The sequence below is a fragment of the Pyrgilauda ruficollis genome, unplaced genomic scaffold, assembly GCF_017590135.1.
Source record: "Pyrgilauda ruficollis isolate IOZ18807 unplaced genomic scaffold, ASM1759013v1 scaffold38, whole genome shotgun sequence".
Lineage (NCBI taxonomy): Eukaryota > Metazoa > Chordata > Aves > Passeriformes > Passeridae > Pyrgilauda > Pyrgilauda ruficollis.
In genome coordinates, this window is record NW_024525267.1 from 6,739,088 (window position 1) to 6,756,683 (window position 17,596).

The 17,596-nt window shown below is 43.8% G+C and overlaps 1 protein-coding gene across 3 annotated transcripts; it reads left to right on the plus strand.

The window, feature by feature from the left end:
• Positions 1-2,167: 2,167 nt before the first annotated feature.
• On the plus strand, positions 2,168-16,770 carry PLD4 (phospholipase D family member 4). Of its 3 annotated transcripts, none has more exons than XM_041476277.1 (12): positions 2,168-2,252; positions 5,187-5,276; positions 5,786-5,812; positions 7,471-7,706; positions 8,379-8,562; positions 8,880-9,000; positions 9,357-9,484; positions 9,666-9,866; positions 10,403-10,542; positions 13,602-13,767; positions 14,798-14,894; positions 16,163-16,770. In XM_041476277.1, the coding sequence occupies exons 1-12, from the start codon at positions 2,250-2,252 to the stop codon at positions 16,378-16,380; spliced, it is 1,611 nt and encodes a 536-aa protein (XP_041332211.1). In that variant the 5' UTR covers positions 2,168-2,249; the 3' UTR covers positions 16,381-16,770. The 3 variants fall into 3 exon arrangements, with proteins under 3 accessions (XP_041332211.1, XP_041332212.1, XP_041332213.1); XM_041476279.1 differs by lacking the exon at positions 2,168-2,252 and adding an exon at positions 2,756-2,938; XM_041476278.1 differs by lacking the exon at positions 5,786-5,812.
• Positions 16,771-17,596: the final 826 nt, after the last annotated feature.

Below are 17,596 nucleotides of genomic sequence, written 5' to 3' on the forward strand. Positions count from 1 at the left end.
TTGGGTCCCACCCCCCCTTCACCAGCTAATTTAAGTATACAATCTTTTGGCACAAAGTATAAATAGAATCTTCTTTTCGAGTGTACAGACCTTGACTATTCCTGCCTCCCATCCTTCTGTCAGCTGTTGGTGTTTGGAGCCCAGCCTTGTTCTCATGAAACAGAAAGTGTAGTTTTGTAGTAATCTCTGCAGTGGTACTGATGTTTTTGTCTATAATTAGCTCTCAGAGATGAGAATGCATTAAACTGGCAGTTTCTTCTTAGCAAACCTCCCACACAGACAGGAAAAGCTCCTCCACTCTATCTTTTAATGCACCCTCTAACAAACAGGAAGTCCAGGCATGATTTTTAGAGGGATTATGTTAACCACAGAATGCCAGCCAACCACACAGCAAGAGATGCATTTATTCTGTGTGGGATGGTGGCAAGTCAGCCAGAGCAACAAGGTAGAAGGAGCCTTGTCTAAGAGATGGGGAAGAGGAAGAATAAAGAAAATTTCCTGTTTGCTCTAAAACTTACTATTCTTTTTTTCTTTCCTCCCCCTAGCTGCATGAATTGGTCAAATAGAGCCATAAACCCTCTTCCATCCTGAAGCTGTCACAGCTACAGCACTGCTAGTAAGATCAGAAATGCAGAATGGGTGGGCTGGTATGTGAGGTCAGATGAGAAGGAAACCAGGATTTTGCAAGCTGGAGTGGAGGAGGACAGTGGAATTTATCAGTGCTGCAAGCGACTAGAGAGCTGACAAAGAGGAGAAATACAGAGCATTCCTTCTCCTGCAAGCTGCTCTTCCTCTGATACAACTCTCTTCAACTGAACTTGTGATATTGGAGAAATAAGTGATAAATCCTGAATTTCGTAAGAAGGTGCTGCTGCCTTGTGTGGTTTAATCCCAAAGTCAGTGGGAGCTTTTGGGACTTATGCTGACATAGTTCATGCCAGGATTTCAGTCCTGCACACAAGCAGGAGCTTAGCTGAAATATTTAGTTGGAATGTTCAGCCTCTGAAGTCATCTGAGGGCCAGGGACATTTCCTGGGGGTGATTTGGACCTTTAGCAGGGGTGGCTTTCTGGAGCTCTTTTCATTGGCTGCAGATCCTGCCTCCAGCTTTCTGGTAACTTGGATCTACAGGGACAGCAGCAGCATTTGCTTTGTTTTTAAGTCCTGCTGTAAATCCAGAGATTTGGGATGGCTCCCATGATAAGTGATATGTGCACAGCAGTAAATTCAGGAGTGAGGTGGCTGGGCAGAGAGGTGTCCTACCTGCTCCACTAATTACTTTTTGGGCTTCTTTGACTTCATGCTTGTGTTTTGGTCTTGAGGGAAGCAGAGGACTCATGGCACTTGCAGTTTCCCAGGGAAATCCCTCTTTCTGTTGTACCAAACCTATCCTCTGGCTCCTTATTTTTTTCTATCTTCAGCAGCTTAATACAAGCTGTGCTAAAGCCTCGTGTTCCAAGCTGTCTCTCCACTGACTCCTTTCAGCATCCTTCCTCTGGCACTGCACTAGGGAACTGCATCCTTGGGTTCAGTAGGAACAAGAGGCTGCCTGGAGGAAAACAGCAGCATTCCCAGAAGGATTTGTGTCAGCTGAAGTGCAGCTTTTGGATTTTTATAGAAGGCATAATTTCTTAGAAGCTGCCCCAAACTCTGTCAGATATAACCCCTCAAGAGCATCGCTGCAAATTGCAAATGCCATTTGTTCAAGACAAGGGCTGCCTTGTTTCAAAGGAGCTGCTTCGCTCCCTTGTGTTTGTCCAAGCACGACTGAGCAGGAAAGCGCTTTCAAGAAAAACTTTGTAGGGAGGTTGTTTTGAAGGGTTTGTTTGTCTGCTTAAAATGAATCTTCTGGTTAAGAATAGTGCAGTGAAAATAGAGCCATGTTTGGGCTGCTAACAGCACGAGAGCCAAGCAGTCCTTCCAACCAGTGTCTTCTCATGCTGATGTGGACTCTGAGTTTCCACCACTGAGTGGGAGCTTTGCCAACAGAGCAGGTTATGGCAAACACAGGAAGACCAGGACCCAGAGTTTAAGAACTGGGTCACAACAGCTGGAGGATAACTTAGTACCCTGTCAGTACACATTGTGAAACTCAGTGTCTAAGAGGAAGTGATCTACAGCAGGAGGAGAAAAAACCAGAAGAACCCTAAACAAATGTGCTGACAGAGCATGAGTATTGCCTTTTGTACACAAGGCTGGGACTAACATCAGAGTACAGGGGGACATCCACACAGCAGGAGACCTTCCAGGATGGTAAGTACATTTGTCATCATCTTGAGAGAGCTGGGGGGTGGCCATGGAGAGATGAATGCACCTTGTTCATCTGAGGAACTTCAAACAGCTTCTGGGGAGCATCTAGTATAGAGAAAAATCACATTCTTGTGTTTGAAATCCAAAGTCTGGCACAATTTGTTGCTGGTGGAGAAAAGGAGTACCAAGAGGTATTTCGGAGGCAAGGAGAAAGCAACCTTAATGTTATAAACAGCAGTGTCCTGTGGGCGCTCAGCAGACAGGCACTAGCTGGTGCCCCAGCCTGTGAAGCAATGCTAAGCAGTGCTTATATTCATTGCTCTTGGATGAACTTCATTCAGCCATTGAAACTGGCAGCTGCTAGAGCCCTGAAAGCTTCAAGGGAGCTGTAGTTAATTGCTGACTAGATACAATATTATTCTTAGGAATTCTGGTTGTGTCTGTGATGTTTCCCTTCTTGAAAATTCAACTGTTTTAGAGCACTCCTCACGACTTCTGTACAGCAGGTGAGACTTCAACCCATCACCAGTCAAAAACATCAAGAAGGGCTTTGTTTGAACAGAATGGCAGGTGATTCTATCACAGCACATACAAAATCTGTTCGCCTTCGTATTTTAAGAAAAACACTGCTTTTGGAAGACATTTTGTGACTGTTGCTGAAAAAAGAGAAGTGAAACAAGTTGTTTCTGGTAAGCTCCATCCATCTGAGGCCATCGTGTGGCTCTAATAGCACTGACACCTGCAATTTTCTTGCCAAGACACTGCCTGGACCACCAGATGGGACTTCAGGAGCCAGAGGGACAAGGGAGACAGGGGGACACCTCTCAGCTCCAGTTCTGTGATGAGAAGCACTCGTGGTGGCTGTTTGTTCCTGGCCAGCCCAGCTGACTGGGACAGCTGTGCCAAAGCCACAAAGCTGTGGAGTGTGACCTGCAGCCTCTGTGGGCTCTCCTGGCCCAGCCTCAAGGGCTGCTGCCCTTTGTCAGATGCCTTTCTCCTCCTCCTTTAAAATACCTTTGCCTCACTTTCTACCCGTATCTTTCACATCTTCACTCTTGCTCTCTCTTCCCTTTCTTCCCACTAAGATTTCTGGGATGGGATGTGACCACTTCCTCTCATGTGAGTTGCTGTCACACACCTTTCTCTGCGAGGTGGGTTATATCCCCCCATCTGCTTGGGCTGTCAGCTCTTTGGGGTAAGACAGTGGGTTTTTATATTGTGCTAAAAACATGAACTGGGTTTTCAGAGGTATGGGAATGGCCAGCTGTCCTTCACTGCTGGCAGCCACTCCATTTCTCCAGGGCTGGCAGCATGGATGTTTACCTGCCAGCATTTGCAACTATTTCTAGTGGAAAAGCTTGCAGCTGAGCCTGGGGCAGCAAAAGGAAGTGACAGTGAAAAGTGTGAGTAAAACTGCTTTGGGAAGTGGGCCCTGCTATAGTGATCACAGCTTATAACAACAAACAGGTCCTGAAATGGAAACAGGGCTTTCTTCTATGCAGCTCCAGTGTGCTTTTAAGCAGGAGTGTTTGTACCTTTTCTTCCCTCTCCACCTTCTCCACCTTTGTCATTCTCTCTTGTCTGCTCTTTTACCACAGGCCCTCCCTTTCCACATCCCTCCCTGCGTTCCCTGCCACTGTTTCAGACCCACCTCCCTTGTCTTCCAAGACATCCTCCACCCCTTTGGTTCAGTGGAGGAACCACCAGTTCCTGTACCTGTACCTGTGAGCCAAGGAAGCCTCTGGGGCTGTGTCCAACCCCTGCCTGTTCCATGCAGCCACAGCATCCATACAGAACGGTGGAGTGGGCAGGAGCTGGAAGCAGCAGGGAATGTGTATGGCCAGGCTGCTTTACTGCTGGGGGGGCAGACACTGTATGCCCACCCAGTTCAGGTGACAGCAGCTGTGAACACATGGCAAGATGGATGGGACAAGCCTGGCAGGATCCTTCCTGTGTAAAACTTGTTTGAGTGTGGCCACCCACAGGGCAATCCACATCCAGTACCACTGCAGCAGGTTCATCCTCCAGGCTACAAAAGCCCAGTGGCTCAGGGGTCAGAAGCAGTTGTTCAGGGACTGGACAGGTGGAGGCTTCATCTGGTGGCTCCTTCTGAGGTCTGCTGTACCCCAGGATCTGCTTCTTGCTTCTGAGAATGACAAGTGTCATCAGGCACTGTGGGGTGAATTCACCTCTGCCAGTGCAGGGATGATTCATGACCCGCTGGGCATGTGTCAAGTGTTTGAGAAGGTAAAACGGCAAGTGCCAACTCCCCCTGTCTGGCCATCTGCAGTCATATTGGCATATTTTGGTATTTGCTCTTATGGTTGCCTCTGCTGGTGGTAACAAAAGGTTGGAGAAATACTGCTTGAGGAGGAAAAGAAGATAACTTATTTTCTACAGTCATGACTGCAACAGGGGAGAAGGGGAGTTTGTATTTCAGCCTGGTCCCTGTGCCCTTAACAGAGTCACTCCTGGAAGAGACACTGGCATTGAAGACAACTCACAGGCACAGGAAGAGAGCAGAAGCACAGCGTCACACACAGGATGAGACTGATGTGCACACTGTCACCCACTGCTTCTGCATTTAATTACTGCTTGTTGGCAAATATGTTTACTTGCAACAGGGCAGAAGTGGGTGTTGAAGGATGGCTGGAAGAGGCAGTGATGCAGTTGTTTGCACATTAATTACTGCAGGGATTTTTGTGTGTAGACTGCACTGGGGAAAAGCAGTGGGGACATGTCTCTCTGTCACTTTGGAATCTGCTAGTGTCACTCAAGACCCATAACACAGGGAGGATGTTGCACAGATCCATACTCAAATCTCAGAGCACTGTGTAACGCAGTGGCAGTATCCTGCACTTTTTGTCTGTAATTGGTTGTACGCAAATGTTGTCATAAAACTTTATTTTTCCCTTTGCATACATTTCTGTTTTTCAGATTGTGAAAAAAGCATTAAAAACATCCCTGATGTTTAATGAGTCCTCCAACATGAAATTAGGCGTGAACAATCAAAAAGACGTCAAAACGGTAATTATGGGGATACACCACATTTGCTTACAAGAGCTGAGATTGTGCTGACATTTCTGAGAAGAAATAACAGGTTAAGAATTATTTTACTGGCCATTTTAGAGAACTATGTAGGTTTCAATCCCATTTGTAAACAAGTGAGTGACAAAACCCTCATCGATTTATCCGGTAGACTGATCAAACCTTGCCCAGAGGGAGTAATGTGGAGATAAATCCTGCAGCTCCATCTGGCTCAGGACAAGGAAACCACGCTCGTACAGACAGCCTCACTTCCAGCACTGGCACAGCATTTATTCAAGTATTCATGTGTTCATATATTCAGATGCCCAGAGTACCTGGACATCACAGTGCGTAGCATGGTGACAGCCATGATGTGACTTTAAAATAGATTTTTTACCTTGGAAATGTCTTCTAAAACCAGTCTGAGTCTTGCTAATGTGTTCATGTGATGAAATGTGGAACTGTTAAAAATGAATGAGATTTTTTTTTTTTTTTTTTTTTGTGGTAAGGTGAAGAACGAGCCAGAGGGCAAAAATGTAAGTAGATAGCTTAAAGATGATTATTTTATTCAAATCACTGCCTGAAATCTATGTCAGCACTGTAGATTTTGAGAAAAGCAGAGAAGATTAAAAGCAAGAAGCTTTATCCACATAGAAACTGAAACAGAAACTTCAGAGGCAAGTGGTTTCTGTGTGGTCTCCCCATGTGCCCTTTTGGGAGCTCAGATTTATGGCTACAGCCTCACGACCACCCCCAGACTCGATTCTCCTGCCCGGAAGCTCAGAAGCTCAGCTCTGAAGTCCATGTTGCCTATCATAGGCTGGTGGATGGTTCCAGCTCCCACAAATTGCCATGGGGAGCCAGCCATGATAACTACTGGGGGGAAATAGATCTGCCAGTGTGGCTGGTTGTCTTTTCCTGCTTGGTACAGGGCAGCATTGAGAGCCTGGTGCTGTAATTTTCAGCATCTGAGTGGCTGGACTGCAGATCTGAAGCTACCAGGTAGCCAGCCTACTTTTTTTTTTACTTTTTTTTTTTTTTTTCCATCTACATTCAGGAAAAAAAATATGAAAGTGCAGCAAAAGGGAAATGAAACTAACTCACCGCACTAGAACGACATGGGAATACTGTGCACATGGATAAATGAGATTTGTGTAATTTCAATTAAGGGAGGTTTAAGACAAAACCAGAATGTGTTCAGAAACCACAAAATGTCTTGCTGCCTCTGACACTTTCTGAACTGTTTTTTCTCCCCTGACAACACAAACTTCCTTTTTATGGTAATGCTTGGCTTAATCCCACAGCTAATCTTGTGTTAGAAATTTCCTTATTTTGATTTTGGTAGAAATTTCATTGAACATCCATTGGTCCTGTGCTAAAATAAAGCTAATCAATGTCAAATTAATCACAAAATTTAAGAAAAAAACAAGGGATTGATATGTTGGCACAAAAAAAAAAAAAAATTAAACCAAAAATGGAACTAAAATCATGGTCTTCACATAAACCAACACCAATCCATTTCCAAATTTTCTTTTTTCCCCCCATTTGCACTTTATTTGGTCGTATCTCCTTTCCAGAGTGTTTGTTCCACTTGATTCTCTGATTTCAAGATTTTGTGACATTTCAGGAAGTTCTTCCTTTCAGGAAGGGAATGAAATCTTGCCATTTCAATGAGGATCAATTGGGCAAGCTTTGGTCCATTTCCCTGCATGTCATGTCATCCCATTGGCTTTTATTGTTTTCACCTAGGTTCAAATTTTCTCTTTTGTTTTTTAGCAGTTCCTTCAATTTATTCTCCTGCCTCTTTGTTTACCTTTCTTCCCTGATTTTGGGGTTTCAATGTGAATAATTTTAGCAAGTTTTGGTCCTTCTCACTGCATCTCATTTGAGTTTAAAGGGACCTTTTAAAGGTCATCCAATCCAACAATCCTGCAGACAGAAGGGACATCTTCAAGTAGATGAGGTTGCTCAGGGCCCTGTCCAAGCAGATCTTGAACAGTTGTTTCTCACTTTCAGTGCTGCACTTAAGAACACTGTCTGGCAGTAGCTGCAAGCACATCTCCTATTCAAAGATTGTGATTTATTCACCTGCACAGGAATGTGCAGCTGCACATTCACCTGCAGTCATCCATCAGCTGGTGCATCAATGTCTTGGTGATCACTTAAATCTTCTCCTCCGTGGGTTCTGTTCCAGTTTCAAATCTTAGGGGCAATTCTGACGCTTGGTCTTGTCCTGATGGCTTTTTACTTCCTGAGTATGGACAGCACAGCTGGTGCTCACGGAGAAGAAGCAGCAGCTGTCAGCATTTACAGAAATGTGCAGGAGGAAGGACTGTACAGAGATCTCCCAGAGGAAGAAGGACTCTATGGAGATCTCCCAAGAACCACAATAACTGAGGAGGGCACCAATAGATGCAATGACTCCTGCAGGTGAGTCAGGTTAGAAGGCACATGGAGAAGTCATCACAGATGGAGAAATAGTTACAGTACTGATAATATCAGCATGGGTTTTATTCTCTTCCCACGGTATCATAAGTGATGAAGCACCACTAATTTGGGAAGAGCAGGGGTGCTGTTTAGGCACTGGGTAATCGGCAGTTGCCTGCTCTGAGGGGCAGTAGGGCAGTGTCACAGCTCCTCTCCCAGTCCTGTGCTTGTGTTCATCTCAGCTCGGTTCCTCCTCTGCCCCCTACAGCCATCCTCCTTTTGTGGCAGCACTGGGAGGCAGCAGGGTGACCAGCTGGCAGAGCAGCCTTTCCCAGAGGCTGGCGGGGCAGGGAATGTCTGTGCTGGGAGAGGGTGAACAGGGTACCCTAGCAACATCCAGCTATCGGGGATTGGTTTTCTCCACATCTTAGGCATGGTAAAAAAAAAAGCTCAGAATGGCTACTGAGAAACCATTCTGCTGAATTTGGGAGGTTGCTGTACAACAACATAAGCCTGGCTATAAAAACTAGGGATAGAGAACACTGCCAGCCTGTTTGTCCAGCTCATCTTGTTTGCTGCGGAGGTTGACACCCAGCATGGCCAGCTGTACAGCCTGACTTGGTGTCCTGGTGGGGTCACAGTCACCTGCTTCACAATATAAAATTGCCATTGCAGCTTTGAACTCGTGGAAAATGTTCCTTATGACTTGCCCTTCGAGATAAACAGCACTGCAGCCAAACCCTTGTACCAAGCCTGGACGAGACTGCTTGATCTAGCCCAGGAAAAAGTGCATGTGGCTTCTTACTATTGGTCTCTTACTGGGAAGGATATTGGTGTCAATGACTCCTCTTCCAAGCAGGTAAGGTAAAATCAACAGCAAGCTCATCTGTGGTTGTTTTTCCTCATGTCCACGTGGTAGAGGGCAGGCTGGCTGTGTGGTCGGTCTCCCAGAGACATTGTTTAGCTCCTCCTGCAAATCCAGGAAGGTTTTCCATGCTGTTCTGAAGCAACATTCCGGCTTTCCTCCTTTAGTCAAGTTAGACTGAAATAAGTGAAATTTCTGACCTTCCTTGTGCTGGGGCTCTTCAAAGGAAGTACCCATTAGTAACACTGCACTTGCATTTTTCTTACTACACCTTCTGTAACAAAATTAAAAAAAAATAATTCACAACACAGGGTGAAGATATTCTGCAGAGGTTTGAGAGGTTACTCGCAGAGAATGTCTCTTTGTATATTGCAGCAAGTTCACCAACTCTGGCTACAAAATCAAGGGACCTTGAGCTTTTAGAGGAAAAAGGTAATTATTTCCCTTCAGTGATCCACTCACAGCTTCTGTATTGTAAAAAGGCATCTGTGGAAACCTGGTTTCCAAGGCCTGTTCTGATGTGGTGCTTAAATGGATTCACAGGACAAGCCCCATCTGCTCACTAGTTCATGCTTTCTTTCTGTGTTGCCCTGCTCTTTAGGATCTTCTGAAAGTTCACATTTTGCACATATTTTTTTTCAAGTTACTGTGTTCCCAGGAAGGAGTGCTTGTGAATTTTGGTTGTTACTGCCTGCAAGAGTCAGACATGCAGGTGTGTTCTGGCTATTGAGGAACCATCTCCATGCTGTACCTAAACTCTTTTTTTCCCCCTCTCCATCTTTCTTCAGGGGCTCATGTAAAAAAGATTGATTTTGGACGTTTGACAGGAGGAGTGTTGCATAGCAAATTCTGGATAGTAGACATGAAACACATATTTATTGGTAGTGCAAACATGGACTGGAGATCTTTATCTCAGGTAATGTCTGCTGCTGCGTATTCAAAAACCTGGGGGAAAATTAATGTCCTAGCAGATAACAGAGAAAAATCATAATTACGTAAAATATAATATTCTCTCTGACACAGAGCAGAAGAAACAGCAAAGAAACCCCTGGAGGTGGCTCCTTCTGGGGCTGTGACACAGCTCGCTCTCTTTGCAGGTGAAAGAGTTTGGTGCTGTGATGTATAACTGCAGCTGCTTGGCTCAAGACCTCTGGAAAACATTTAGGACCTACTGGGATGTTGGATACCCTAATGCTACCATCCCAATCCCCTGGCCTCTTAATTATTCAACCCACATTAACAATCGTCAGCCTCTGGAAGTAGAATTCAATGGAATCTTGACAGAAACCTATTTTTCTGTAAGTACATTTGAAAATAACATGACAGACTCTAAACTGTTTAAGGATTGAGCAGGAAAGTTTCTTCAGCAGTCCTCCTCAGCTGCCTGTTCCACATGGATAATAATTTGTTCCTTAGGTTTCTCTAGAACTATCCAAAGGATAGGGATAAACCCAGCATAAGCTGTCAGTTTGTACGGCAGGAACAGAGTGCAGGTCTCTTTTAATCACCTGTAGCCTCAATACATCAATAAGAATCTGACCCAGCAGGATATGGAAGGCATGAGGAAAGATGGTGGTCCATCTCAAGTGCTTTGATATTCTAATGAAAACTTGACAACTCTAAACATAAACATGAGTTGCAGTCAGAGATTAAAAAAAGAAAAAAAATTAAATCACTGATCTATGTGTTCTCTTTCTTTCTTTCTTTCTTTCTTTTTTTTGCTCTAAACATAAACATGAGTTGCAGTCTGAGATTAAAAAAAGAAAAAAATTAATCACTGATCTATGTGTTCTCTTTCCTTCTTTCTTTTTTTTTTTTTTTTTTTTTTTTACAGGCTTCCCCTCCAGCATTTTGTCCAGAAGGTCGCACCCATGACCTCTATGCTATACTCAGTATTATCAGACAGGCACAGAAGTTTGTCTATGTTTCTGTCATGGAATATTTCCCTACCAGCCGTTTTGTTCATCCAAAAAGGTACAATTTCAATCCTGAGCAAATCAGCTACTTGTACTATTTAAAGAAAAAACAAAATATGATTCCCCTCCTTCTGCAATGAAAACATTCCGAATGGAGAGAGGCTTTGCTCTGCATTCACAACCATCCCGCAGACTCCCAGGTACCAAGGGACAGGATGAGAGGAAACAGCCTCAAGTTGTGCCAGGGGAGGTTTAGATTGGATATTAGGAAGAAGAAATTGATGGAAAGGGTTGTCAGGTATTGCAATAGACTACCAGGGAAGTGGTGGAGCCACCATCCCTGGAAATGTTTAAAAATTCTGTGGCTGTGGCACTTGAGTACATGGTTTAGTGGTGAACATGGTGCTGGTGCTGGGCTGAGAGTCGGACTTGATGATCTTAAAGGTCTTTTCCAGAACCTAACAATTTTAGGAGTCTGTGATTCCAGTCCTGATGCTGCAGGAAGGATGATTACCAATGCTGTGTGCATTGGTGCTGTTTTGGAGCACACTCCTATGCTTGCTCTACACACAGCAGAAAAGCTCTGAAATGTCATACTAGGAACAGTCAGGTCCAGCATCCTCCAAAATTCAACACAGCAGCTTTATGAATTGAGAGAGGAAAGGTAACACCAGAAATATATCTGACATCAGATTTTTCAGAAAAAACATTGCTGTGCTCTCCTTTCTTGCTCCCATTTTTATTTCTTGCTGTCCTTTATTTCTGAATAGTCTTGACTTCCTGCTCTATTTTCTGCTTGATGCACTTGACCAATAGTTTAGAGGGTGGTTCTTGACTCTCCTGACCTTTGCAGTGAGAGCTGAAACAGCCTCTAAAAGAAACTTGGTGGGTTTTTGTTGCTGTTGTTGAGGTTTTTGGTGTTTTTTTTTTTTTTTTTTTTTTTTTTTTTTTTTTTTGTTTTTTTGTTTTTTTTGTTGTTGTTGTTGTTGTTGTTGTTGTTGTTTGGGGGTTTTGTTTTGTTTTTAATAATTCCATCTAAATTTCAGCAGTAGCTTCAGAGACAAGGTGATAGTGGTGATCTGGAGTAATCACAGAATCATAGGATGGTTTGGGCTACAGACCATCTCATTCCTCCCCTCCTGTGCCATGGGCAGGGACACCTTTCACTAGACCAGGCTGCTCAAAGCCCCATCCAGCCTGGCCATGAGCCTGAGTGTGGTGAACCATTGCCCTGGTCCCAGAGACTGCTGAGGCCACAGCAGAACTATGCAGACTCTGCACATGAACCCAAACCTGAGCAGCACAGAAAGTTACACATAGGGCAGCACTAAGACTCCCAAATCCTCTTAGATGTGCTTGAATTGGGATGTTTATGTGCAACCAAGCACTCTGAATTATCTGCTTACAACATTTCTGAGTTTTCCAAGGAGCTAAATAATCTGAGAAAGAAGTTCAAGTGAAAGAACTATCTACAAGATTTCTTGTTGAATAGGATAAGCTCTAGGCTGCCATTTAGCCAGAATGATATCATGCATTGTGTCCCTCTGCCACAACTGTGTAAAGCCTCTGCTGTTCAGCTGAGGCACAGGTGTGTTATGGGGAAGATTTTAGGATAATAGAGAGATGCAGATAATTCCACTGTCCAAGAAACAAAATCTCAAGACTAGCCTCTACTTGGAGGCTATCTTTAATAAATCAAACACTTCAGGGGATTTTCAGTTTATATGTAATACAATTGAGTATCTGGGTTTCTCATCTTCTGAGAACCCACCCATCTTTCTGGGAATAAGTTCCCAGAAAGTCTCTTTTCCCCTTAGGACTGAGTGCATTAATACTCCTTATTCTTCATCTGAAGGCTTAATCCACAGTTTGTGACATCTAGGGCTGATCAGATGCAAACAAGGGTTTGAAAGGCCCAGGGAAAGTGGCACAGGGCCTCAGGCTATCTCCACAGCAACCAGCTGTAGTGTCATGAATTGAAGCTGATTAGTTCAGGTTAGGTTCCTCCAGCAGCTGAGGCAGAGGGAACAAAGCTGCTGTCTAATGCCTGAGTGTTAATCAACTAGAAACTGATATATTTTAAAAATTGAAACCATTCAAAACTTGCATTTCAAACTGCATGATTTTCCAAGCTGTTCAGGATCTATAAGTCAAGCCTGAGTCTCAGAGTGTGTGGCCAGGCCATTGATTGCAACAGGATGATGCACGGGGGAGGATCAGAGAATTCAGGCCTTTGTACATAAGACCAAAAGGATTAAGTTAGGCAAATTAATTCATCACTGCTCATGGGACTGTGAGCAAATGCTGGACCTCTCCCTGTATCAGCCCTCCAATCTGTACTAAACGTGCTCATCTCCCTCCGTGCAGCATTTGTTAGGATCTATGCAATGAAAGTGCCACGTGGGTGTTTGGAGTTACCGGCCCTGGGATGCACATTGTCCAGCTCTCAGTGTTGTGTAGCTGGGTGAAGGATGTTAAAAATGTTCCCCATAGCTACAGCCAACACAAGTGTCAGGAAAATGGATTTTCCCATGTTCAGGGAACATGGAGAGCACAGCTGTGTCCATTACCTTGGGCACACATAATGAGAACAGGGAAGGGTGGGGAGGGATAGAGTCTGCCCACGCTGGCTGATGGCACAGGACCTCTGCAGACACTGGAAACAGTCTCCAGGGGCCTGAAAAAGCCATATTCTGCAAAATGGTTCTTGGACTTTCCTCTGGGCTCTGCGCTGCCTTTTACTCTGTGCCATATGAACTGGCTTTACCCTGGAGTTGCTATTGTTATCTTCAGTTTCCCAAGGAGATAAGCATGGTGGCACCATGCTATGTGTGTATCTGTGTACGTGCACTTTATTAAGCTTTAAACTTTTGGATGAATTTCACCCCAGTCTGGCAGAGTCTGGAGGTCTCAAAATACATTCTGTGAAAAGAACGGACTTGGTAGAAGGCAGAAACCTTTTTTCTACCTCCAGGGAAGCCACAAGTGCTTCACTTCCTAGACATCACAAATCCCATTTGTGCATCATAGTCTCAGTTTAACTTCACAGCTTTCTAGTGAACTGTGTAAAAAACCGATCCCTTTTTGCACACACCAGTATTTCTGCGTTTTCTGCAGATACTGGCCAGCCATTGACAATGCCCTGAGACGAGCGGCTTTCAACCACCGAGTGCAGCTCCGGCTCCTGGTCAGCTGCTGGGCGTACACTGACCCAGCCATGCTCCACTACCTGAGGTCCCTGCGTGCTCTCAACAACCCACATGCCCACATCAGTGTCGACGTGGTATGAATAAGAAACCTGATTTTGGAAAGACAGCTTGAGGACATGGCCCCACACTGATTTCTGAGAATAAGCTGCTGTTTGTGTGTACAAATGTTAGCTTTTAGAGAAGCAGGTTGTCTGGTTTTGCAGTGACTGCTTCCTATTTTTGTGAAAATAAGGCCCAATATATAATCTTTGAGGAAGCAGTTATTTCAAGCTATAGTGATATCAGGTATATGTCTGGCTGTGGCACTTGAGACATTATCCAGGCAGCTGCTTTTGCTGAGCACTGTGACAGTAACAGTTTATATGATAACTTAGTGCTCCTCTCAGAGACCTTTTCCTGCATGGAATATGTTAAATCAGTCTAATTATTATCAGTTTTTTTAAACTGAGAGCTCTGCTATCTGCCTGTACAGATAGATCTGTTCTTGAACACTAAATATTGCACACAGGCCATAGGCATTAGGCTGGAATGCATCAGGTGGAGTGGGGATGGTGTGGATGCTCCCAACATGATGCAGAGAAAATGACAGAGAAATATCACAGAAGGAGGAGTGCTTTAAAGAAAAAAAAAAAAAAAAAAAAAAGAAATATAGATTTTGGTAAGAGTTAACACAAAAAGTTAGGCATTATAGTTGCCTAACTCAGTACCCCTTGTGTCTGCGATCAGCCCATTCTCACACTAAATAAGAGCAGCAATCAGTGGTAAATGCAATCTATTAAACAGCTGCCTAAAACTGCATTTAATTGTCTGCCCCGTAATGATAATAGCTGTGCCACTAATGGAACATTGTGAGGCAAACATTATCTGTATCTGATCTTAATTGCTTATCCAGTTTTATGTATAGTGGAAGTATTATTTGCTAGTTTTCTTGGATAGGAGTAAAATCTCTTCTATGGTCTATTCAATAACAGAGTGCAGTATGTTCTCTTTTGTTCTTTCCACACTTCTATTCTTTGAAACTATAGAAAACATGCACTGTCCAATCATGATGTCTGTTCCTCACGCTAATATTTGTGTTAATATTTTTAATTCCTCTCCCTCCAGAAACTCTTCATTGTTCCCGTTCTCAATCACACAAACATTCCTCATGGGAGAGTGAATCACAACAAATACATGGTCACTGATAAAGTAGCCTACATTGGTATGTATTCCATTATTCCAAATACTTACAGTATCTCCAGATGCACTGGACTGAGACTGAGATAGGTTCAGCTGCAATACCAAAAAACACCTCATTTTGCCATATAAAGCAAAGTCCATCCTAGGTAAAGAAGTACGGATGTGAAGGGGAGAAAATAATGTAGGCCAAGTTCAGTAAGAGATGATTTAATAAGATTGTGAACCATTAGGAACAGAGCATGACAAGGCTGAGTGAACAGCCTGTGACAAGAGCAATGGGAATTTCACAGCCTGTGTGCTCAGGGATGACACAGGGATAGCTGGTGCTCCAGTATATAACCTTGTAGTGCTTTAATAAAAAGGAACTGCTGGGAGGAATTAATTCTAGGCACAGTTAGTTGAACAGAACTCTAGGAAAGGAAATGAGAAAACAGTAATGTCAAATGCGCTGTTCCTAAAAGCCAGGATGGTGTTTACATTTCATTCTTTTATTAGGAACCCTCAAAAAAGGAGACGTGAAAGTGCTCTGTCATTTCAGCCAGCTCATCCTCCCAGCAATATACACCAGCAAATAGCCTGGTCTTCCAACTGGCTGAGGGTTTACAGCTCCAATTGCCTCCAATGCTTTAATAACTTCTTTTATACTTGAAGGCAGATATGCAGATGATTTGTTTTCATGCCTAAGCACCTTCTGGAATTGATAGATTTTCTGGCTAAGGTGATCACGAGGGGAAGTGTGTAAGTGATAAAATGTGTGCTGCTCACAGTGCTTGATGTTCTGAATTGAGCTGGCTTTGGAGAGAGCCCTAGACAATGTCTGCAGCTGGATTTCCAGCTTTGCCGGGTTTAGAAGAGGCTTTGCATGTCAAGCTCAGAGCAGCTCCTGAGGGTTATTGATAAGGAGTCCACTTTCTCCTTTTGTTTTCCTTTAACAAGTGAAGAGAATTAAGTAAATTAAAGACTTTTTTCTTTAAACACTAAAAGCCATGTCAAACACTGGCTTTACTTCTCTTAATACTCAAACACTGCACTTTATTACCATGTTTATGAGTAGATTTGTGCATTCTGTCACAGGCTGTAATGAATCAGAAGGTTATGAACCTTCAGGGTTGCAGTTAATACCAAGTTGTCAAAACCTGAGGTCTGGCATAAGAAGGAGGTGACCTGATTTTTGCTGCCTCATTGGTCCTAATGAGATTTGCAGTCATAGTGCAAATCAACAAAGCCCAGAGATCAAACAGAACACTGGGAAATGAATGTTTTCTAATCAGCTACTTTTCTGTTGCATAGGGACTTCCAACTGGTCAGAAAACTACTTCACTGATACAGCTGGAGTGGGACTAATTATCAAACAGAATTTGACCAATCTGCAAAGAAGGCAACAACCTGTCCAGGAACAGATGAAAGATCTTTTTGAGCGAGACTGGAATTCCAAATATGCGGTGAATCTGGAAGATGTGCAGGGACAGAAAGACTGTAACTGGGATGGAGACCCTGAAGTGAATTGAAATATGCACTTAAAATAGAAACAAAAAAATGTATTTGAATCTTGTTCACATGCAAATCAAGGAACTCTCTTCTTTTTGTCAGAGAAATCACTTCCTCGTGGCATCCACATTGGTGACATGAGAATTTCTGATAGCTGATTCTACCTGCAAAACCACGAGTCAGTGTGTGATGTTTGATTTTTTTTGTGTGATTACCTCATTGCAGAGTTAATGAAATGCATACAATGTTGTATGACAAGCTGTCTGGCACTAAAGCAAACATCAGAGACACAGATCATTATTGCTCTGCTATTCTATCTTTAGAAACTATATATTTCAACCTAAAAGTTCCATTTACAGTGTTTGCTTACATGTGTTTAAACATTTTTAATAAACTTCTGGCCATCTTAATATTTCAGCCATGTATATGATCACCTACAATAGCAAGGACAGATTTTTAAAAGCATTTAGAAAATAGAGATACAGGAATTAATGCTGGTTGAAGAAATTAGATGTTAGCTGTTTCTAAGTGTTGAGGCTAGCTGCTGGAGATAAATGCCTGGGATTTAAACTTTGGGGCCAGTTTCCAACTCAGCTGCCCTGGAACCCCGAGTGTTTGGGGGTGTTTGGATGTCTGTGTGTCAGTCTTGTGCAGCAAACAGGATGGGGAGCAGGACAAAGCTGCTACATGGGTGCTGTTGTAGCTGGGGCATCCCTCCTGCACTGTGGGCAGTGCTTGGAGAGGCTCCTTGCCCCTTCTGGGGTGCCCTGGTGCTGGCCCTGAGCACTGTTGTGTCTCTGGGCTGCCCTTCCTCCTGCAGTCACCCAGGGACCACAGCCCTGAGCCACCTGGTGCCTGATATCCGTATCCACCACCGCTCTGCCCTGGGTGACTTTCTGAGGTGACAGGAAAGGAGAGCAGGGCTCGTGCTCCAGCTGTGAGTGACACTGGGCTGCTGCTCCATGAGCCTTGCCAGGGCTGTGCATACACAAAAATCCCCATACAAATAAGGACTTTCAGAGATGACCCCCATCAATGTTCAATTTTTCTGGTTTCCAGGCTGCTCCTTAGCTATCTCTTCAGACACTTCCAAGATTCCTTGGAGTATCTTATCCATCATTACAAATGAATGCTTCTTGTTACTGTGGCAGATTTTCTAAGACATGTACAGATATCGTTGAAATTTTGGGAGTATTTATGCCAAAATATTGAGGAACATGCAGGTGCTTTTCGTGC

Excerpts from the sequence above, each read along its gene's own strand:
- PLD4 (XM_041476277.1), top strand. Across the intron at positions 7,707-8,378 it reads AGATGCAATGACTCCTGCAG|CTTTGAACTCGTGGAAAATG; the intron begins GTGAGTCAGGTT and ends TTGCCATTGCAG. Across the intron at positions 14,895-16,162 it reads TGATAAAGTAGCCTACATTG|GGACTTCCAACTGGTCAGAA; the intron begins GTATGTATTCCA and ends TCTGTTGCATAG.